Consider the following 20,603-nt stretch of genomic DNA (forward strand, 5'->3'; position numbering starts at 1 on the left):
ATTCGTCCCACGCCTTTTTGGATGTGTAAATTAATCACTATATAGTTTTTTTTTTTTTTTTTTGTCTGCCTGCCACTGTACCGTGCTACTCTATTTATTTATTTATTCACGTGAAGTGCTAATAACTACTTTTTCCGTTTTAAAGCACATCTTACTCTTAGATTGTGATTGACAAACCAAACAGAGTGACACCTCTTTCCCAGACAGGAGCTCCCCTCCGCGGGCCCCTCCCAGCCAGTGTTTACTACCCCAGAGGGGGAGGGGTGTTGGGGGGCAGCTGACCTCCGCCGGACTCGGGGTAGGTTGGGCTTGACATTTGAGGCTGGTGACACAAAAAGTGATAAAAAAAAAAAAAAAAAAAAAGAAACACACACATTAAGAGCGGTTCATTCAGCTGAGTTGAGTCCGAGCAGCCCGTGAAATGTGTGTTTTCATTGAAAGCGACTGAGAGCGGGGTGGAGTTATGAGCAGCGCTTTGCCTGTCAGCTAACTCTTGACTAGCAGCAGCAACAACAACTCAGAGCGATGTTGTCCTTTCTCTGCTGCGGTGAGTGCAAGTTTTCACACGTCTTTATAATATAACAGCGGAAAAACAGGCCATTTAAGAAGAGATTTCAATATAGAGCTTTAAATGAGTTAGAAATGGATGAGCAGTAGTTGTTCTTTTCATCCTGCTTTATTTTGTTTTGTAGCCTATATACATATATATGTATATACCTTATTGCTCCTTTCCACGAAAGAGTGGGATAATTAACTTTTAATTTAAAATTTCTGTATTACTTAATGGAAGTAATGAGAGTTTCCCTATATATCAAACTTTTGCAATGGTCTCTAATACCAGGCCATGTAAAAATAATGTGCTTCATATGAGCATTGATGGCTCAGTAGAACTATGGGTCTTTAATAGTTTTTGTTTGCTTCTTTGGTTTTTAATTGATATATGAATTATTGGTATGTCTTTTATCTTTCCTTCTTGATGTGGGTACCACCAGATGCCGGATAGTGCAGTTTGTGTGGAGGTTTTTTTTTTTTTTCCTCCCTCCCCTCAGCCTTCATTCCCTCAGTGTTGACCTTTACCCCATATGAAGCAGCCCCACTTGGCTCTCCTGTCAGCTGGCGGGGGACATGTAGTCAGCCAGGTCCTTCTGGCACTGCATACCTCTTCACTGTCTTGATTTATTCATTTATTATTTTAGTGTTGCTGTCAAAACATGGGTCCACATGAGAATTTTTTAATCATTGTTAATAATAAAGTTTTAATTTGTTTACTTAATAGAAGGCTCACTTTAGTCATATTTAATTGACATAAAACTAATTAACTAGGTGAACTAACTAACTAATTTTTCTAGAATTTTCTCTGTGTTTTGAAGTTTAAAGTAACCCACATTACCTATCTCAAATTTCTCAGAGTGCCCTGAGGACTATTGACCCTCACGTCAACATAAATGTACTAGAATAGTACACAGAGAGCGATGCTTTATAGCGTAATTTTTTCTCAACTCGCTCAACTCCAGTGGCAAAGAAAAAGCACAGAAATGCACTGTTATGTGTTGCCTGATTGATACTGGATTATGTGCCAGTACCAATACTTGAAAGTATGGTTCCCAGATTACCTGATATAAACGATAATTGTTGTTATTGTTCAATTTGCAGTCACAAGAAGATGCCTGAATGCTGCCTTTTGCAGTTTTGGGATTAATCCTGTGGATATTGTTGCTGCTGTTAAGGACTAATACCAAAACAGCATCAATGCATGTGCAAGGACAGAGACTATCAGGCTCCGGTCCCTCAGGAGCCAAAGAGGACACATCGACAACACACAACCCTGATCCAGACCAACAATGCCTGTCCAAAGTTACCTCTACCTCAACACACAATGAGAATATCGGTCCTCTGGCTGACAGTGCCTCAGCAAGTCTTGATGTCAAAACAGTGGAATCTGAGCCTCCGCAGTCCTCCGAGGTAAATTCAGACCAGCCATCACTGCCACCGACCACCCAGAAACTGGTCAAAACCAACGTGCCAAGGCTTAGCTCAGGGCCTGAGGCGAGGGAACGCCTCAAGTTCATTCTTGGAGCTTCAGAGGATAACTCATCTGATGAGGAGCCTGTGGTCATCAAATCTCCAACTGGTGTATCTCAGGCTCCGAACTCCACATTGAAGTCTCCCCCTCAGCAGGCTTCTTCTGCAGTCCCACACCCCAGCTCCTTGAGCATCAAGTAAGACTGTCTTTATTCAACCGTTTGGGGTCTGGCACGTTTTCAGCATTCTGTCATGTTATGACACATAAGTGAAATCCTTTGGAAGCTGTACTGCTGGCATGATAGGACCCCACTCAGATTTTTCAAAGTTTAGTGGAGGATATATCTGCTCAGATATCTGTGAGCCAGACGAGGCCATGTTGGTTATGTGCAGCAGTGTTTCTACTCCCCCTGTCTCGACAAGTTATGCATTATCCCCTGACTGCATCAACTTGGCTTGTGTTATTGCTACATGCCAAACACCTCGGCTCTATTATTGGAACATGAGCCTTGGCCATTGACTTTGAAACCAGTGTTGTGATACTAGGTCACAACACAGCAAACAAAAACACAGAGAAATTTCATTTGAAATTTATATTTTTTCTCTTTTTTTCGTTGCAATCGGCGTAATTGTGTTGTTTTTAATACCCAACAACAGTATGGCATCCAGAAGATGGAAGATCAAAGGTTTTGTTTAGTACGAACAGCTGTGTTCGTACTAACAGTTTGACAGGCTCATTTGGACTAACTAATGTATGTAGTTATGTGAGCTAATGGGACTTGTGGTAATCATCATGAAAAAGAGAAAGGTAAGGGAATTCCTGCACAGTGCTAGAAAAACCTTCCAGCTTGTACGAGGTTGCATGAATGTTTCACTTTTTCATGTTCTGATCTTTGGCTAAAGATTTTGTCTGGATGGTTCTTTCCTGCTTTTGTAAATGAAGGAGAATGAATTCTTTTATGCTGGTGTGTCCTCAGATGTGTATATTTGTAGTGAGCAGCCTGTGATCTGACATTAACTGCACGTGTGGGAGGGGATAGAGGAAGGAACAACTCCGAAGACCCGTTAGGTCTCCTTGTTTTGGTCTTATCTGTTAAAAACAACTTTTTTCAACTGAGGGAAGAACAATAAAAAAGTCTGTGCCATGGAGGAGAACGACTGTCAAAGTCACAGCCTGTTCCCATATCTGCAAAGGCAAGTGCAATGAGGAGGTTTGATACTGTAATTCGATACTTTAGCTGCAGTGTTTGTTCTTCGGACAGTTATCACACACTTTATCTCCGAGCAGCAGAAATAATGACAATTAATGCACAGTAACTTGGCCCGAAACTTCATCAAATGTTGTACCAACTCTTGCAGACGTGTAAGTGAACAGGAAGGATTGCTTGTATGGTTATTATGTAATTGTTCAGAGCTTGTACGTTTGAGGAAATATTAAGAAAAAAAAAAAAAAAAACACTCCAACAATGCGCTCGCTCTAATGGGGGGAAGTGAAAAACAGCCCACAGGACTTGCAGCAGCGTAGTTATACGCTGTTTTAATGCAGATTATATTCCCGTTTGCACTCAAGGCATGTTTACGCAGGGGTACTTATTATTTGCTCTGTGTCTTGTTTGTCTTCACTATGCCATGTACTAGGTGCTGGAAAAACATTAGATTGTGGACAGAAGGCACATGAGATTATCAACAAGTAGCTCAATCTGTAGTTCCTCAGTGGGCAGTACATTACAAAGTTTAAAGTTCATATTTGCCCTGGCAGAGTGGCGCTCCAACACCACAATATATCTCGCAGATGCAACACAGTTGTTTCTCAACAATACCTTAACAGGGGACAGTGTTTCTGGGACGGTACAAATGACTGGTGTTGCAATTGCTGTGAGACATTGGAGTAAGCAGGACAGATAATGATGGTATGTTCATTGACATTTGTTGTTTTTGTTGTTTTACATGATAGTTTTTGTAATAATTTCACCAGTAAAATAATCATTTCAGTTTTACTTTATTTCGAATAGATTGGTGTTTCTCTTTTAATTTTACTTGGCTCTATAGTCACAGAGAATCAAATAAGATAATCCACAACTGTAACATAAATTGGAGCTTGTGATCCTAAAAGCAAACCTGCCACAAACAGTTTGAGCAGATGTTTTATGTGGTTACGTTATCACAGCAACTTTAATATTCAGCAGAGATTAGAGATATGTTTTATTCCTTCTATTGTGCACAATTTGTAGACTCCAAAGAAATATATAATAATCAGTAATTATTATCACTGAATGTATAGAAATTAAGTAATCTTACTTAATGAATGTAGATGTCTGTTTCAATCCAGCTTGTATTGTGACTTTTGGAAATGGCCTTATGCTGACTGGGTTTGATTGCAGTCTGTATGACACATTTACTTTTATTGGCTCTGCTGTGATGAAGAACTGATAAAAAGTGATACTTAGACTGATGTTATAGGGCCTAGTGTACTTTGACTTGATGTCTTGATTTTCTCTGTAGTTGTTCACGACACTGTAGTCTGTTTCAGTTTAGTCTGGCATTATGGAGAATATAATCAGGGCTTGGGTTCTCAGGATATTTAATATATTTTGAATTTAATGTACAAAGCAGAGTCGACTGTTGTAAATTTGCTTTGCAGTGCTATTGAGCAACCCAATTAACCAAAAAACACCTGCAATACAGGCCTAGCATGTCTGGTCCTCACTTGGTGAAAAAAGAACGTGAACACAGGAAGATGGATCTACAGAGGGACTTCACTGTGGCCTCTCCTGCTGAGTTTGTCACTCGATTTGGTGGCAATCGTGTCATCGAAAAAGTAATACAGTCTTTCCTGTAATTTTGAATCTCTTATTTTTCATGATTAATGAAATGTTGTAATTTATGCCTGTCTGTAGGTTAGTTGAGAGGTTCCTCTCTCTGTTGCAGGTTCTTATAGCAAACAATGGCATCGCTGCAGTCAAATGTATGCGTTCTATCCGTCGGTGGTCCTACGAAATGTTTCGCAATGAGAGGACCATCCGCTTTGTGGTCATGGTGACCCCAGAAGATTTGAAAGCCAATGCAGGTCAGTGAGAGCTTGATAAGCTTTGATACCAAACAGGCATCTGGGATGTTAGTAAAAAAAACTGAAAATTGTGTCTTTGCACAGCTGCTTGACCATGCTGCCAAGAAAGTGATTGCCTATGAATCTTCGATGAAAAAAATATTCAATAAAAAGCAACATTCAACTTCAACTTGTATGTTATGCTTTTTCTCTCTAGAATATATAAAAATGGCAGACCATTATGTGCCTGTACCTGGTGGGCCAAATAATAACAACTATGCCAATGTGGAGCTGATTGTGGATATTGCAAAAAGAATTCCAGTCCAGGTACATTTAAACATTTATCTGCGTAGTTGTCGTTTTGACCTTGTTAAACTTTTTTCTCTTCGACTCTAATAAATGATCGTCAGTGCATTACTCTTTACAGACTGTGTGGGCTGGCTGGGGTCATGCCTCAGAAAACCCCAAACTGCCTGAGCTCCTGAACAAAGCTGGGATATCCTTCTTAGGTACATAGTATGAAGTGTATATGTTTGACAACACGAAATATTTGCAATATTTTAATTTGGATAATTTGTTCCTTTGTCATATCTCCTTGCTTATTGATGATAAATGTATCTTCCAGGGCCATCCAGTAAAGCCATGTGGGCTCTAGGGGATAAGGTGGCTTCATCCATTGTGGCCCAGTCTGCTGACATTCCCACATTGCCATGGACTGGATCAGGTGATTCATGACTTCCACACTGTCTCATTTGACATCATGCGGGCAGGGGGCATAATGTGCTATCAGTACAGGGTATGGCCTCCCTGATGTGGTCCATGTTTTGCATCCATCCATCCATCCAAGATTCAATTTCACTTTCAGTTCTGTGTTTTTACCGGATGTGTCATCGTGCTCTAGGGCTAAGAGTGGACTGGGCAGAGGAGGACCAAGGACTGGGCAATGTGATCAGTGTTCCTCCAGAGATCTATTCTAAGGGCTGTGTTCATGATGTGGATGCTGGGCTGGCAGTAAGCATATTAGCAAAAAGTCATCATAATAATCTGCACATTCTCTTTGTTTTTGCTAAAATAGGAGAAAGCAAGTATCATCTTAAAGCTAGGTTCTGCTTTAACCTGTCGTTTTGTTGTAGGGAGCAGAGAAAATTGGTTATCCAGTCATTATAAAGGCCTCTGAGGGTGGTGGTGGAAAGGGTATCCGGAAAGTAGAAAGTTCAGAGGATTTTCCGACCTCCTTCAGACAGGTCTCTGGTTTACATTTAACACACCAATGACTGATTTTCTTGACCCTGACTTTACATAGTTCAATGTGATGTTATTCTTCTATTCTTCCAACTATTATTTATTTATTTTTTTTTTTGAGTGCAGGTGCAGACAGAGGTACCGGGCTCACCCATCTTCATCATGCAGCTGGCACAGCAAGCGAGACACCTTGAGGTTCAGATATTGGCTGATGAGTATGGAAATGCCATTTCTCTGTTTGGACGAGACTGCTCCATCCAGAGAAGGCACCAGAAGATCATAGAGGAGGCTCCGGCCACCATAGCTGCTCCCTCAACATTTGAGCAAATGGAGCGGGTTAGTTTATGTATTTGCATGTTGTTTCCCAACATCAGCTCAGCCTCTCTTAAGGCTTTCACATTGAATCTCCTCTTTCTTTCCGGGCCAGTTTGCTGTGCGACTGGCTAAGATGGTGGGATATGTGAGTGCAGGAACTGTTGAATATCTGTTCTCTGAAGATGGAAGTTTTCATTTTCTGGAGCTGAACCCACGCCTGCAGGTTGAGCATCCCTGTACAGAGATGATTGGAGATGTAAACCTGCCAGCTGCCCAACTTCAGGTAAACCCATTATTATTATACTACAGGACCAAAATAGTTTCTCAAACAGCTAATAAGAATGTAGCTACTGATTAAATACAGGGATTATAATTTAGTGTTCTTTCCCTGATAGATTGCGATGGGAATCCCTCTTCATAGAATTAAGGACATCCGCTTGTTTTATGGAGAAACTCCCTGGGGCGACACTATAATTAACTTTGAGACCCCAGAATGTGTCCCTAGTCCAAGAGGGCATGTCATAGCTGTTCGCATCACCAGCGAGAACCCTGATGAGGTAGAGCTTTATTTCATCAACCACACAGATTTGTTTGCATATTCATAATCTCACTTGCCATCCTTGCACGATGACTTACAGGGGTTCAAGCCCAGTTCTGGCACAGTGCAGGAGCTGAACTTCCGCAGCAGTAAGAATGTGTGGGGTTATTTCAGCGTTGGAGCGACTGGTGGGCTGCACGAATTTGCAGACTCACAATTTGGACACTGTTTCTCCTGGGGCGAGAACCGAGAAGAGGCCATTTCGTAAGCCTTTTATTTAATTTTTTTTTTTTTTTAAATGAGACCATGTTATCTGCTGCTAAGCGATTAGACAACTTGTAGGTATCAGCTCTGAGGCTGTGTCCTAAAAGTATGAAACTTAAAATAAAACACTGAAATGAATGACAATAAATGCAATATAGGCTTGCAACTTTTTGCTAATTGTATCAGCCTTTCCAGTGCTATTTGAAATATGTTCTATTGGCAAAAGTCTTTAATTTAAACATGAATTCAAAATTCGGCTGGATGTATGTTTAGAAGGTATAATATATGCTATTTGCTTTAGAAACATGGTGGTAGCTATGAAAGAGCTGTCCATCAGAGGTGACTTCAGGACGACAGTTGAATACCTCGTTAAGTTAATAGAGACAGAAAGCTTCAGAAACAATGACATTGACACAGGCTGGCTGGATCATCTGATTGCAGAGAAAGTTCAGGTAAGAGACTAAAAACGGATGTCAATCTTTTGTGTGGTTTCTGTTTCATGTGACCATTTGAGTTACATTGTCCTCCTGCAGGCAGAGAGACCAGATACTATGCTGGGTATAGTCTGTGGGTCTTTGCATGTTGCTGATGCTACCTTCAGAAAGAGCATGTCTGATTACCTACATTCCCTGGAAAGGTCAGTAGATGCAGTGATCTTTTTATACATTTTTCACTGGCTATTCTAACCATAAGAACATTAATTCTCTGCTCCCTCCTTAGAGGCCAGGTACTGCCTGCAGCCAGTCTCCTCAACTCTGTCAGTGTGGATCTCATATATGAAGGAGTCAAGTTCTGCCTTAAGGTAGCTTTGTTCTCTTCACATATTCCATTTCACTTAAGCTCTCAGCTTTTTTGACCAATAAACTATCACTGCTGCTGCCTGCAGGTGGCTCGCCAGTCCCCAACAACTTATGTCATCATGATGAACGGCACCCATATTGAGATAGATGTGCACAGGCTGAATGATGGAGGTCTCCTGCTGTCCTACGATGGCAGCAGCCACACCACCTACATGAAAGAAGAAGTTGACAGGCAAGACTGTGGCCGGGTGCAAACTTGATGAATCCAGTAGCTTACTTGCTGTTTGTTTATCTGTTTACTGGTTTCTAATACTACTTAAACCCTACAGCTACCGCATCACTGTGGGCAACAAGACCTGTGTATTTGAGAAGGAGAAAGATCCCACGGTGCTGAGGTCGCCCTCGGCTGGGAAACTGCTGCAGTACACGGTTCAGGATGGGGATCACATCGTTGCAGGAGACACCTATGCTGAGATTGAGGTGAATGACTTTGGAAAAATGTGGAGATCCTGATCATGAGGCTTCTCCTTTGGTAATTTCCCTGACTGGTTGTTGGTGCTATGGATGCAGGTGATGAAGATGGTGATGACTCTGACCGTGCAACAGTCTGGTTGTATCCACTTTGTGAAGAGGCCGGGAGCAGTACTAGTCCCTGGCTGTGTGGTGGCACACGTGGACCTGGACGACCCCAGCAGTGTTCATCGGGTAGATGAGAGCAGATCAACTTTACACTATATCAGTGGATCTCATAATTGTGTGTTGCCTCATTTTTAAACAATACCCCAATCATACATTATATTACAAGTACTTAATCTTGGTTGTTTAGGTTTTGTGGGAGAACAAAAACTCTTCTGTCCCACATTATAAATGTTTTTGTTGTTAACTCCAGATGATCATGGACACTGTTCCCATCTTGCCCCTGTATTATAGGTGGAGCTCAACACGGCAACTTTGCCACCTCAGCAACCACTGCCCTCAGCTGGGGAAAAGCTTCATCAGGTCTTCCACAGTGTACTTGAAAACTTGACTAAAGTCATGGATGGGTACTGCCTTGAAGAACCTTATTTCAGCAGCAAGGTACACTTACAGCTTTCTGATGATATCAGTAACCTTCATTGCCTTACTGAGAGTGTATGGATTTGTGTTTTCACCTCTGCAGGTAAAACAGTGGGTGGCAACCTTGATGAAGACTCTCAGAGACCCCTCGCTGCCTCTGCTGGAGCTCCAGGAGATCATGACCAGTGTGGCGGGTCGTATTCCACCAAGTGTTGAGAAGGATATTCGGAAAGTCATGGCTCAGTATGCGAGCAACATCACGTCTGTCCTCTGCCAGTTCCCCAGTCAAAGGGTAACAGCCACACCATACTGCTAATTAAAACTGTGCTTGTATCACGTAAAACAAAGTTAAATACTTTGATGGTGTTTCTCTTATTAAATTCCAGATTGCAAATATTCTTGACTGCCATGCAGCGACCCTACAGAGAAAGGCGGACCGAGAGGTTTTCTTCATGAACACACAGAGTATCGTACAGCTGGTGCAGAGGTTTGCTTTTTAACATCCTTGTCAGATGCAACATATATGGATGATATTGTTATTGCAGTAATTGACACCACAGTTCTGCTCAGGTACCGCAGTGGAATCCGTGGTTATATGAAGACTGTGGTTCTGGATCTCCTGAAGCATTACCTTCAAGTAGAGACACAGTTTCAGCAGGGTGACATCAATATAATGCCAGCTTTAAATGACAACTCTAAATTAAGCATTTTATTCACTGTAACTGCAGTTAGGCTTTAGTTAAAATCCTTCTGCTCTTTTTCTCTCACACAGCACACTATGACAAGTGTGTCATCAATCTGAGAGAGCAGCACAAACCTGACATGACTCCTGTGCTGGAGTACATCTTCTCTCATGCCCAGGTCTTCAAGAAGAATGTCCTGGTCACGATGCTCATAGTAAGACTTTCATTGACATCGACATATTCATCATTCTTTAAAATGAAACATTAATGATGTGGTGTGTGTCTTTGCCTTTGTGTAGGACCAACTCTGTGGGAGGGATCCCACCTTGGCAGATGAGCTGATGGCTATTCTGAATGAGCTCACACAACTCAGCAAGATGGAAAACTCAAAGGTGGCATTGAGAGCCAGACAGGTTAGGCAGCCCGCATGTCACTTAAACATTTGCTGTCCATTTTGAATGTACAGTTTTAACATTATGACACACCTTTTTATTATTAATTAAGAATGTATCATAATTAATTTTCTAACAGACATATAGATCAATATTATATTCATAAATGTCTCACAGGTCTTGATTGCCTCCAATTTGCCATCATATGAACTGAGACACAACCAGGTGGAGTCCATTTTCCTGTCAGCCATTGACATGTATGGCCACCAGTTTTGCCCAGAAAACTTGAAGGTTAGCTTGTGTGGAAACACATTCACTGTTAATGAATGAATAAAAAAATGAATACTGCTTGTTTTCATTCCCTACAGAAACTCATTCTCTCCGAAACTTCTATTTTTGATGTGTTGCCCAACTTCTTCTATCATGCCAATCAAGTTGTATGCATGGCTGCCTTGGAGGTATGGTTAGAGGGTTCACAGTGACAGATTTATTTTTTGTGAACTCAAGGTTTTTGCTCTGACTGTGGTTTGCTGTGCATTGACTTTCAGGTGTATGTGCGCAGAGCTTATATTGCCTATGAGCTCAATAGTATTCAACATCACCAGCTGCAGGATGGAACATGTGCTGTAGACTTCCAGTTCATGTTGCCGTCATCGCATCCAAACAGGTAACATGCTGCCTTCCTTAAACCAGAGTGCAAAGACTCTTCAGCCACAGAAAAATGAACCAATAACTAGACACACATTAGCTCAAATTTGCTCTCAGCTGATATCGTTACCCTGTGCTGATCACAGAATGGCCTTCAACTGATTGAGCAACTTTTCATCAACCAAAACTTTTACACTTAATATTTTTTTTAATAGAAATATAGATACATTCTTAATTTCAGGATCACATAAAAGTCCGGTCTTATTTTTAAGCGGCCTTCAGCCCTCAGTCATAATGTTGTATTAAATTAGTCTGATTTATCATCTCAACGTTAATTGTTACGGATCAAAGTGACCAAAAGTGAAGTGGTATGAGGCAGAGGCTTCTATAAACCACTGCTGGATCAGCTTATATCTAACTGTGAATGCAGTGTTTTTTCCCACTAGACATAAATATGAGTGTGCAAAGCTTAAAACAAAGATGCGTTCATCTAATCATAATGGCTAAAGGCAGTTTGCTGTTTGGTCCAATGCTGATATTCACCTGTCAATCATCTTATTTCAGAGGGAGCAGCCCTACTCTGAACAGGTAGAGTAAAGCTCCTCCCAGCCAGCCAAACCTCCAGTTTGTGTGTACAGTATGTCTCACAGCAATGCATGCTGGATGCGCTGTGTTGCTTTTTCCTTCCGCCCAAAAACATTAGCTTAAGGACACCTCTAACAAGTCCTTTCTATGTCACTGTTTATCAGAGCTTCTTTACATTTTTGGTGTTTTTCATCCGAATGGTTTCACAGGACAATCTTTTACTGTGTAACGTTCCTCTTAAAAGCTTCAAGCCTGAGAATTTGTTGATTGCTGTCTCCAGCATCAGGATTTGATTCTTGGTTTGCAACTCTCAAAAAGATATAGTGCTAATTGTTGTTAATTATGATAAAAGTTCAAAAATTACCTTCAAATTCAAGAAATGAAATTCACCTATCAGATGTATGTAATGATACTATAAATAGATAAGAACATCCAGACTTGCTTTAATTGCTGCAATGTATGTATTTCTTGCTGTTCTGATGTCTTTTCCTAAAGCAAGGCTTTGTTCGATCATTCAGTGGTCCTGTCCTGCTGTGACTGCCTGTGTGTTCCTCTTTTTCAGGCTTCCTTTGCCAATGAATGGATCAGGACAATTTAAAATGAGGCGGCAGGGCAGTGAGCTCTTCCTGGAGGGAGCTTTGTCTCCACCATGCCAACGCATGGGTGCCATGGTGGCTTTCCAGTGTTTTGACGATTTCAGAAGGTCATCTTTAACCATCTATGAATGGCAAAGATATGAAGATCGAAGATGAAGGTTTTTTTTTTCCATACTGATGTGTTCCCTTTCTCTCTTACAGGAATTTCGATGAAGTTCTCTGTAGCTTTGCTGAACCGCTCTTAGAGACTGCTCCTTTCTCAGAGTCCTGCTCCAGTCTCTATGAGGAGGAGAGCATCAAGGTTAGGGCTGTGCGACTGCTGCTGCTTCATGAACATTTTTTTAGCAGTGCTTCTGCATCCATCTGTTTCTCTTTCTTCCTGAGCAGAATACGAAAGAGAACCCAATCCACATCATTAATGTGTCCATAAAAACGGCTGACACAGAAGACGATGACGCCTTGGTCAAAGCCTTCACTGCCTTTGCCCAGTCAAAGGTTTGTCAGATCAATTTTCATGAGCTGATTCTTATAATGTTAATCATTGGCATGAAAATTGTATATTTTTTTGGTTTCAGAGAACAATACTCTTTGAGTATGGAATCAGGAGAATCACTTTTTTGATTGCACAGAAGGTAAATCTGCAAGTTTACTGGTTCCATTAGGCCAGCTCATCATTCATACATGTTAACATATATTTAAAGAACACCATAAAGCCACAAATAACTTGCATTGTTAATAATGCACAGTTAATAATAAATGACTTTATGAGAAAACATTTGTGCTGTGTTAACTGTTTTGTTTTATCAAGCTCTTTTATCTGATTTTCTTATCTTCACAGAGGGAATTTCCCAAGTTCTTCACGTTCAGAGCCAGAGACCAGGTGGGTTTTTAGAAAACTTGAAAAAAAATCTAAAAGTTGGCATGCTGCACTCTGAGGAGTTGCTGATCCCGCTCTATGGCTCTCTTCTCCTCAGTTCCAGGAGGATCGCATTTACCGCAATCTAGAGCCAGCATTAGCGTTTCAGCTGGAGCTCAACCGCATGAGAAACTTTGACTTGACGGCTGTTCCCTGCGCAAACCACAAAATGCAACTGTACCTAGGTGCCGCTCGTGTTCAGGAAGGTGCTGAAGTCACTGACTACCGCTTCTTCATCCGAGCCATCATCCGCCACTCAGATCTCATTACAAAGGTAAGAGTGGAAGCAGGCAGGTAGAGCCTGTTTAAAAAATAAAACAACTTTTTTTTTCCCAAGACTTAAGATAAGTTTTTAGATAATTTCTTCACTATAATTTAATTTCTGTGCATACAAAACCAGGAGGCCTCATTTGAATACCTTCAAAATGAGGGAGAACGGCTTCTCCTGGAGGCCATGGACGAGTTGGAGGTGGCTTTCAGTAACACCAGTGTCCGCACAGACTGTAACCACATCTTCCTCAACTTTGTCCCAACTGTCATCATGGACCCCTCTAAAGTAAGTAACCAGCATATACTGTAAATACACTACCACGTTCAGGTCTCATTTATTATTATTAAAGTCCTTTAAGATTATTATGTTGGCTTTCTGTACCTTATACTACTTTCCTTTTCTTTGGTGGTAAACAATAGATGTTTTTCCAATATGATGGTACTGTTTTGTGGGGATTTCAACTTCATAAATCCATTAATCAAATTTTACAAGCAGACTTATCTTTTATTCAATTTTTTTAATTATTCAGTCTTGGTAATACATAGGATCGAACACTCAGTGCTTTCTTCTTGTGGACTATTAGATAGAGGAGTCTGTCCGTTCTATGGTGATGCGCTATGGCAGCCGTCTTTGGAGGTTGCGGGTCCTGCAGGCTGAGCTGAAGATCAACATCCGGCTGACACCGACAGGAAATGCCATTCCTATTCGTCTGTTTCTCACTAATGAGTCTGGCTACTATTTGGACATCAGCCTGTACAAGGAAGTCACAGACCTCAGCTCTGGACAGGTGAGGGAACCTCTTTGAAGAGTTTTCTTCTGTGGGTTCTTTGTTCTGTTATATGACTTCTTTTTTACTGTCTCTTGAATTACTTTATTCGCCTCATCTTTGCTTTGCAGATCATGTTCCAATCATATGGAGATAAGCAAGGTCCTCTCCATGGCATGCTCATCAATACTCCTTATGTCACCAAAGACCTGCTTCAAGCCAAACGCTTCCAGGCTCAAACTCTGGGCACTACTTACGTCTACGACTTCCCGGAGATGTTCAGACAGGTGCTGGTAACACGTTGAATTACGCAATTATACCTATTTATTTACCTTTGATGATAAAGGTGATTGATTCTACTGAGGGTCTTTTTTTAGGCTCTCTTCAAGTTGTGGGGTCCAGGGGACAAATGTCCTGTAGACGTGCTCATGTGCACTGAGCTGGTTTTAGATCAACAAGGTCGACTGGTGCAGATGAATCGCCTGCCTGGAGACAATCACGTAAGATGTTTGTCTGTTTGTTACATTCCCTTCTTCACTTTTAATTCACTCATTCTTTGCAGTTTGATCATACTGATAATCACTATAATGTCTTCTCCAGGTGGGAATAGTCGCTTTCAGGATGAAGATGAAGACTCCAGAGTATCCAGACGGAAGAGACATCATCGTCATCTGTAATGACATAACTCACATGATTGGCTCATTTGGTCCTCAGGAGGATGAGCTGTTCCTGCGGGCGTCTGAGCTAGCTCGGACCGATGGCATCCCCCGCATTTACATAGCAGCCAACAGTGGAGCACGTATTGGCCTCGCAGAGGAAATCAAACATATGTTTCAGGTGGCGTGGCTTGAGCCCACTGACCCCTACAAGGTGACTTCTTAGAGATGTTTCTTATCACAATTATCACAATTGGACTTTGTGCTCACAGAGGAAATGAGCAGAGTGACTGGGAATCCATATGTGGAGTTTGACATTTTTTGCAATTACGTCTCTGCAGGGCTTCAAGTACCTGTATCTGACACCTCAGGACTACAAACGCATCAGCTCCACCAATGCTGTTCACTGTCACCACGTAGAGGAGGGTGGAGAGTCCAGGTACAATGTTTATTCCAATGAAAACAATACTATCAGTTAATTATATCACACCTATAATTGTTTCCTTTGGGATAATACATATTTTGTTGATGTTACAAAGTGTCCAAATCTTTACAGGTACATCATCACTGACATCATTGGGACAGATGAAGGTCTGGGTGTTGAGAATCTGCGAGGTTCTGGAATGATCGCTGGAGAATCCTCTCTGGCCTATGAGGAGATAATTACAATCAGTATGGTGAGAATCTGAATATGACTTTCCTCAGCAGCACAGTCAATTTATGACTTTTTTTCGTGTAGCAACTTTACGGTCTTGCAGGTGACTTGTCGTGCTATTGGCATTGGAGCATATCTGGTTCGATTAGGACAGCGTGTGATCCAGGTGGAGAACTCTCACATTATCCTGACGGGAGCAGGCGCTCTGAACAAGGTTTGCTAGTTTAATCTGATTTGCTAGTAAGAATGTTATTCGTTGTAGACCAAATTTCGAAAGAAACAGATGAACATGGGCATTATGTTAATTTTCAGCAATTAAAACATTCATTGCCTTCTCAAGCACTTATTTTGCATTGTCTATGCCCGACAAAGGTTTTTACATGAAAGAATTTCTTTAGTTTCAATCTTATTTGTACTTATTTTAAAACTCTTGACAATTGTCATGAAAAACTGTACATTGATGATAGCTTGTGGGGAAGCAGCTTGATAGAGACAAGACCTCAGATATAAGCAGTCAAAACAAAGTGCCTTGATATTTGGGTTTTAATCCTCAAGGATTTAAAGAAGAAACGCATGTGATTGCCATCATTTATGTTTTCAGGTTCTGGGCAGAGAGGTCTACACTTCTAACAATCAGCTGGGAGGAGTCCAGGTCATGCACAATAATGGAGTCACTCACACCACTGTGCCAGATGACTTTGAGGGCGTCTTCACTATCCTTCAGTGGCTCTCCTACATGCCAAAGGTTAATGTAATATCACGTTCAGAACTATATATAGTACCACAAACCACCAGATCACTAACTGTTGTTCATCTTCTCCCCTCACAGAACAAACACTCCCCGGTACCGGTTTTAGCAACTACAGATCCAGTGGACAGAGAAATAGAATTCACTCCCACAAAAGCACCTTATGACCCTCGCTGGATGCTGGCTGGGAGACCACATCCCAGTGAGCTGCATGATCTAAGCTCTGAAACCATTTTATTCCATTAGTAAAAAAAAAAAAACAAATTCAAAATGAAGTTTTTCTCCCCTGGTATCATCAGCAGTCAAAGGGACCTGGCAGAGTGGATTCTTTGACCACGGCTCTTTCATGGAGATCACAGAGTCTTGGGCTCAGACAGTGGTTGTAGGAAGAGCACGGTAAATCAGTTGTGTAAACGCTCACATTTGTCAAACGAACATTGAGGCTTAGACTGATTAATGTCACTGCTGGATGAATACAGGTTAGGGGGAATCCCCCTTGGTGTCATTGCCGTTGAAACTCGCACAGTGGAGTTAACTGTCCCAGCTGATCCAGCAAACCTGGACTCAGAATCCAAAGTGAGTAAATTACTCCACATGTTTACATCATACCGCAGTGTGATTCTAAAAGGATGAACATTTCACCCTTGTGTTTTTGCGAGTTCATGTCAGGTTCTGCAGCAAGCGGGTCAGGTGTGGTTTCCAGATTCAGCCTTCAAAACAGCTCAGGCCATTTGTGACTTCAACCGTGAACGTCTGCCTCTGATGGTGTTTGCCAACTGGAGGGGCTTCTCCGGGGGAATGAAGGGTATAGGATAAGTAGGAAATGTTGCAGAGGAACTGTATAGCACGTTTTGTGATTGTAAAGTAACCTCTTTTACACATTTCTCCCTCAGATATGTATGACCAGATACTAAAGTTTGGGGCCTATATTGTGGATGCCCTGCGTGGTTTCCACCAGCCCGTGCTGGTGTACATCCCACCACACGCAGAGCTGAGAGGAGGGTCCTGGGTGGTGATTGATCCCACCATCAACCCACTTTGTATGGAGCTCTATGCTGACAGAGAAAGCAGGTACAGGCTCTTTAAGATTTAAAATATTGTGTCAACAGCCTCAATGATGAATGTGTGTGATCGCAAGTTTGTCTTTATTTGTCTTCCTGCTGTGCTTTTGCTGTCCAGAGGGGGGGTACTCGAGGCTGAGGGTACAGTGGAGATCAAATTCAGGAGGAAGGACCTGCTGAAGACAATGAGAAGATTAGATTCAGTCTATGCTAATCTGGTGGAGCAGCTTGGTAAAATTCTTTATCTCAACTCTAACAACCACGTGTATTTTTGTTTATATTTGGAATTTTTCTGGGATTTTCATCATTCATTCATTCATTCACTGTTTTAATTAGCTTCCCCAGAGCTGTCGGACAAACAGTGCAAAGAGCTGGAGTCTAAGCTCAAAGCAAGGGAGGAATTCCTGTTACCCATTTACCACCAGGTGGCAGTGCAGTTTGTTGACCTCCACGACACACCAGGGAGGATGCAGGAGAAGGGAGTCATCACCGTGAGTGAACACTTCATGAGCACAATGATGCTAAGTTCGGCAACACGTGTGTCAGATGCAGAAAATGAAATGAAGCAACAGTCAGGGGAGAATTAAGCTGCTGTAACACATTTTACATCTGACTTTATCAGGATATTCTGGATTGGAAGAAAGTGCGGACATTTTTCTACTGGCGCCTGCGTCGTCTCCTGTTGGAGCAGGTGGTGAAATGTGAGATTCTGCAGGCCAACAAGGAGCTCAGTGACGGACACATGCAGTCCATGCTGCGACGCTGGTTTGTTGAAACCGAAGGAACAGTCAAGGTATGAGGTGACACCAATACTTTCTCCTCCAATCCCCAGCATGCAGTTTAACATTGATTACGAATATGTATCAAGCAGTGCACCTTGAAGCAGAGATAATTCTTAAATTATTGTAAAACTGAGTTATCACTTTTCTTATGCAGTTGTGGTTAAGGACATTTAACCCAATGTTAGTGGAGCTGTATGTAAATATTTGCACCTGTATTAATAATTTTGACCCTGTGTGGATTAGAGAAAGTCCAAAATAAATTCCAACTTGTGCACCCAATTCTTGTTTTTAAAAATTATTTAACATGTACATTGCGCAATTACACAGTTCAAATAAATCATTAAAAGCCCAAAATGAATAAGACATTCTTTCCTGTGATGAGTGTATGTAAACTTCTGACCACAACTCTGCATAAGGGTTGTATTGTAGGGTATCAAATCCAGAGCCAGTCCTTGCTTTTGAGCATTTGTCGTTATTTCATCAAAACTGATCTGATTTAAAATTTTAATGTTTGCTTCTACGATTCTCAGGCATATCTTTGGGATAATAACCAAGCAGTGGTTGAGTGGCTAGAGCAGCATTTGTCCAAGGAGGAAGGTGCCAGATCAGCCATCCAAGAGAACATCAAGTACTTGAAACGTGAAAGCACTTTGAAGCACATCCGCAGGTATGCTGACACACAGGAAAACGCATTATGTGTGCCATTAAATGCATGATTATCAAAGTGTTACATTTGAATGCTCTCCAAGGCCATGAATTATTTTCTTCACTGAGGAACTCAGTCAACTCCTCAGTAACTTAAAACTAAAACTGCCTGTCGATTTGTAATTCTGACTGTCAGCTACGTCTACTAGAGACAACTAAAAGTCACACTAAGCTAACCCATTAGCATCTTCAACAGCCCAACAGTAATGTCTGCATCACAGTTTTCCTCTTGTGTCCTAGCCTGGTGCAGAACAATCCTGACGTAGCCATGGACTGCATCATCCACATGAGCCAGAACATCACTCCGTCCCAGAGGGCCAAGCTTTTGCACCTGCTTGCAACCATGGACAGCAGTAGCACCAGTTAAGCTGGGGGGGTTTTATCAGGTTATGATACTGCAGCAAACCAAAAGGAGACGTTGTCGTCGATCATAGGGTATAGATCAAAGATTTTTTTTGTCGGATTTTTGTTTGGGAAGTTCTTTGCGGTAATGCTCACATGCACAAAGTGACTTCTTCCTCAGCGATCACAAACCAACGCTTTGTCTGTCTGTACAGCGGTGTCGCAATCCCCACACTGACTGAGAGTTTAGCTCATAAACCAAGAAACAGTCATTGCAGCAGCCAAGTCCACGAACTTTCAGGTTCCCCAGCTATTGCTGTAACACACATTTCAATTTGTAGATATTGACATGTCAGTGTTAAATCAGTCTCGATAAGCTGTGCAGTTGACTAAGGTCAGGGATATACAAACCTGCTGATTGTAATGTTTATTTAAAGGTATTAAGTAAAGAGTGTGTGTTTATCTTAGTTGTTAATCTAAAAATAAATTCAGGCGACTGATCGGATGAATAAAGACCGGGCCCAGTGAAATGGTAAAAGAAATATTCACTTTCATTTCTGTGGATTATACAATATAAAGTTCTTACCAGTGTCATAATGCAGCGCAGTTTTCTTTTCAATACAGCAGTATCATGAGTCCGGTTGTCATTTCACTGTTGATGTCAGAATCAGGCATCAGTCTTTTTCATTGTCACTCGGTGTGTTTGTTTATCTGTGCTGCCTTATTTTTGTTCTGGAAACAATGAATTGAATGACAGGAGACAGTGTTGACACTGTCTCAGATATAAAGAAGAAATTCCCAACACTCAGGTTTCATCAAGGGTGGACAGTAATTGCCAAAGTGATCCCAGGCAATATCTGCATTTGCCTTACCTCTGATCAGATACCATAAATATTAATCAGGACAGTTCATTCGAATGTATATATATTCTTTCCAGTGTGTGGCTTTCTGCCAAGGGATGCTAATAAATGTAATTGATATGTTTTTGGCAAAAGAGGCCTCTTTTATTTACCCATTTGGTTTTTATTATGGTCAAGTTAATGAACATAATATACACTTTCAGACATGTTAATCATAGTGTGGAGAAGAAGAATGTGGAAAACCTGGAGGAGTTGGCACACATTTTCATTTTGGAATGAAGTGGGTAAATACAGGAGGGGGAAAGCTTTTCTGTGGTGATAGCCATTTGAAACATTCAAATATATACAGCAAAAGACTGATATAGTGTCATCACCTTCTCCAGCTGCCTTTTATAAATATAAATAAAACATCACAGCAATAATGTCTAGCACAATACAACAGACAAGAGACGTAGAGCTATAGTATGAAAGGGCCTTAAAATGCAGAGTGAACAGTAGAAAAACTGGTGGATACTAACTTACACATACTTCTCCACATAGAGTCCTTGTACTCATACAGGCTTTGAGTCTTTGCTTGGCAAAGCTAGATATTTTAAGTCTTACATACTTTTTGTTACAGCCACATTTTAATTCAGTTTTAGTTCTTAATCAGCA

General features: G+C 41.3%; 1 protein-coding gene across 2 annotated transcripts; it reads left to right on the forward strand.

The window, feature by feature from the left end:
* The first annotated feature begins 275 nt into the window (after positions 1-275).
* On the forward strand, positions 276-20,057 carry acacb (acetyl-CoA carboxylase beta). 2 transcript variants are annotated; one of them, XM_029510954.1, is made up of 54 exons: positions 276-547; positions 1,654-2,219; positions 4,708-4,840; positions 4,951-5,089; positions 5,286-5,395; positions 5,496-5,577; positions 5,694-5,792; positions 5,970-6,079; positions 6,202-6,312; positions 6,437-6,646; positions 6,738-6,908; positions 7,021-7,182; positions 7,264-7,427; positions 7,729-7,879; positions 7,961-8,064; positions 8,148-8,229; positions 8,314-8,459; positions 8,557-8,707; positions 8,798-8,932; positions 9,158-9,304; positions 9,387-9,575; positions 9,670-9,770; positions 9,854-9,942; positions 10,056-10,180; positions 10,266-10,379; positions 10,536-10,649; positions 10,727-10,816; positions 10,907-11,025; positions 11,571-11,594; positions 12,154-12,294; positions 12,389-12,488; positions 12,575-12,682; positions 12,763-12,819; positions 13,026-13,067; positions 13,162-13,377; positions 13,504-13,659; positions 13,958-14,161; positions 14,272-14,427; positions 14,518-14,640; positions 14,741-15,010; positions 15,138-15,235; positions 15,353-15,473; positions 15,555-15,665; positions 16,053-16,196; positions 16,281-16,401; positions 16,499-16,595; positions 16,679-16,775; positions 16,869-17,004; positions 17,093-17,270; positions 17,379-17,491; positions 17,597-17,751; positions 17,883-18,053; positions 18,573-18,709; positions 18,988-20,057. In XM_029510954.1, exons 2-54 carry the CDS (start codon positions 1,672-1,674, stop codon positions 19,112-19,114), a joined length of 7,299 nt encoding a protein of 2,432 aa, XP_029366814.1. In that variant the 5' UTR covers positions 276-547; positions 1,654-1,671; the 3' UTR covers positions 19,115-20,057. The 2 variants fall into 2 exon arrangements, with proteins under 2 accessions (XP_029366814.1, XP_029366815.1); XM_029510955.1 differs by lacking the exon at positions 11,571-11,594.
* Positions 20,058-20,603: the final 546 nt, after the last annotated feature.

Source organism: Echeneis naucrates, chromosome 9, assembly GCF_900963305.1.
Source record: "Echeneis naucrates chromosome 9, fEcheNa1.1, whole genome shotgun sequence".
NCBI classification, from domain to species: Eukaryota; Metazoa; Chordata; class Actinopteri; order Carangiformes; family Echeneidae; genus Echeneis; species Echeneis naucrates.

Coding starts and splice junctions, on each gene's coding strand:
- acacb (XM_029510954.1), top strand. CDS start 1,672: ATGCTGCCTTTTGCAGTTTTGGGATTAATCCTGTGGATATTGTTGCTG. Junction 10,380..10,535: donor TGGCATTGAGAGCCAGACAG/GTTAGGCAGCCC, acceptor AATGTCTCACAG/GTCTTGATTGCCTCCAATTT. Junction 12,489..12,574: donor ATGAGGAGGAGAGCATCAAG/GTTAGGGCTGTG, acceptor CTTCCTGAGCAG/AATACGAAAGAGAACCCAAT.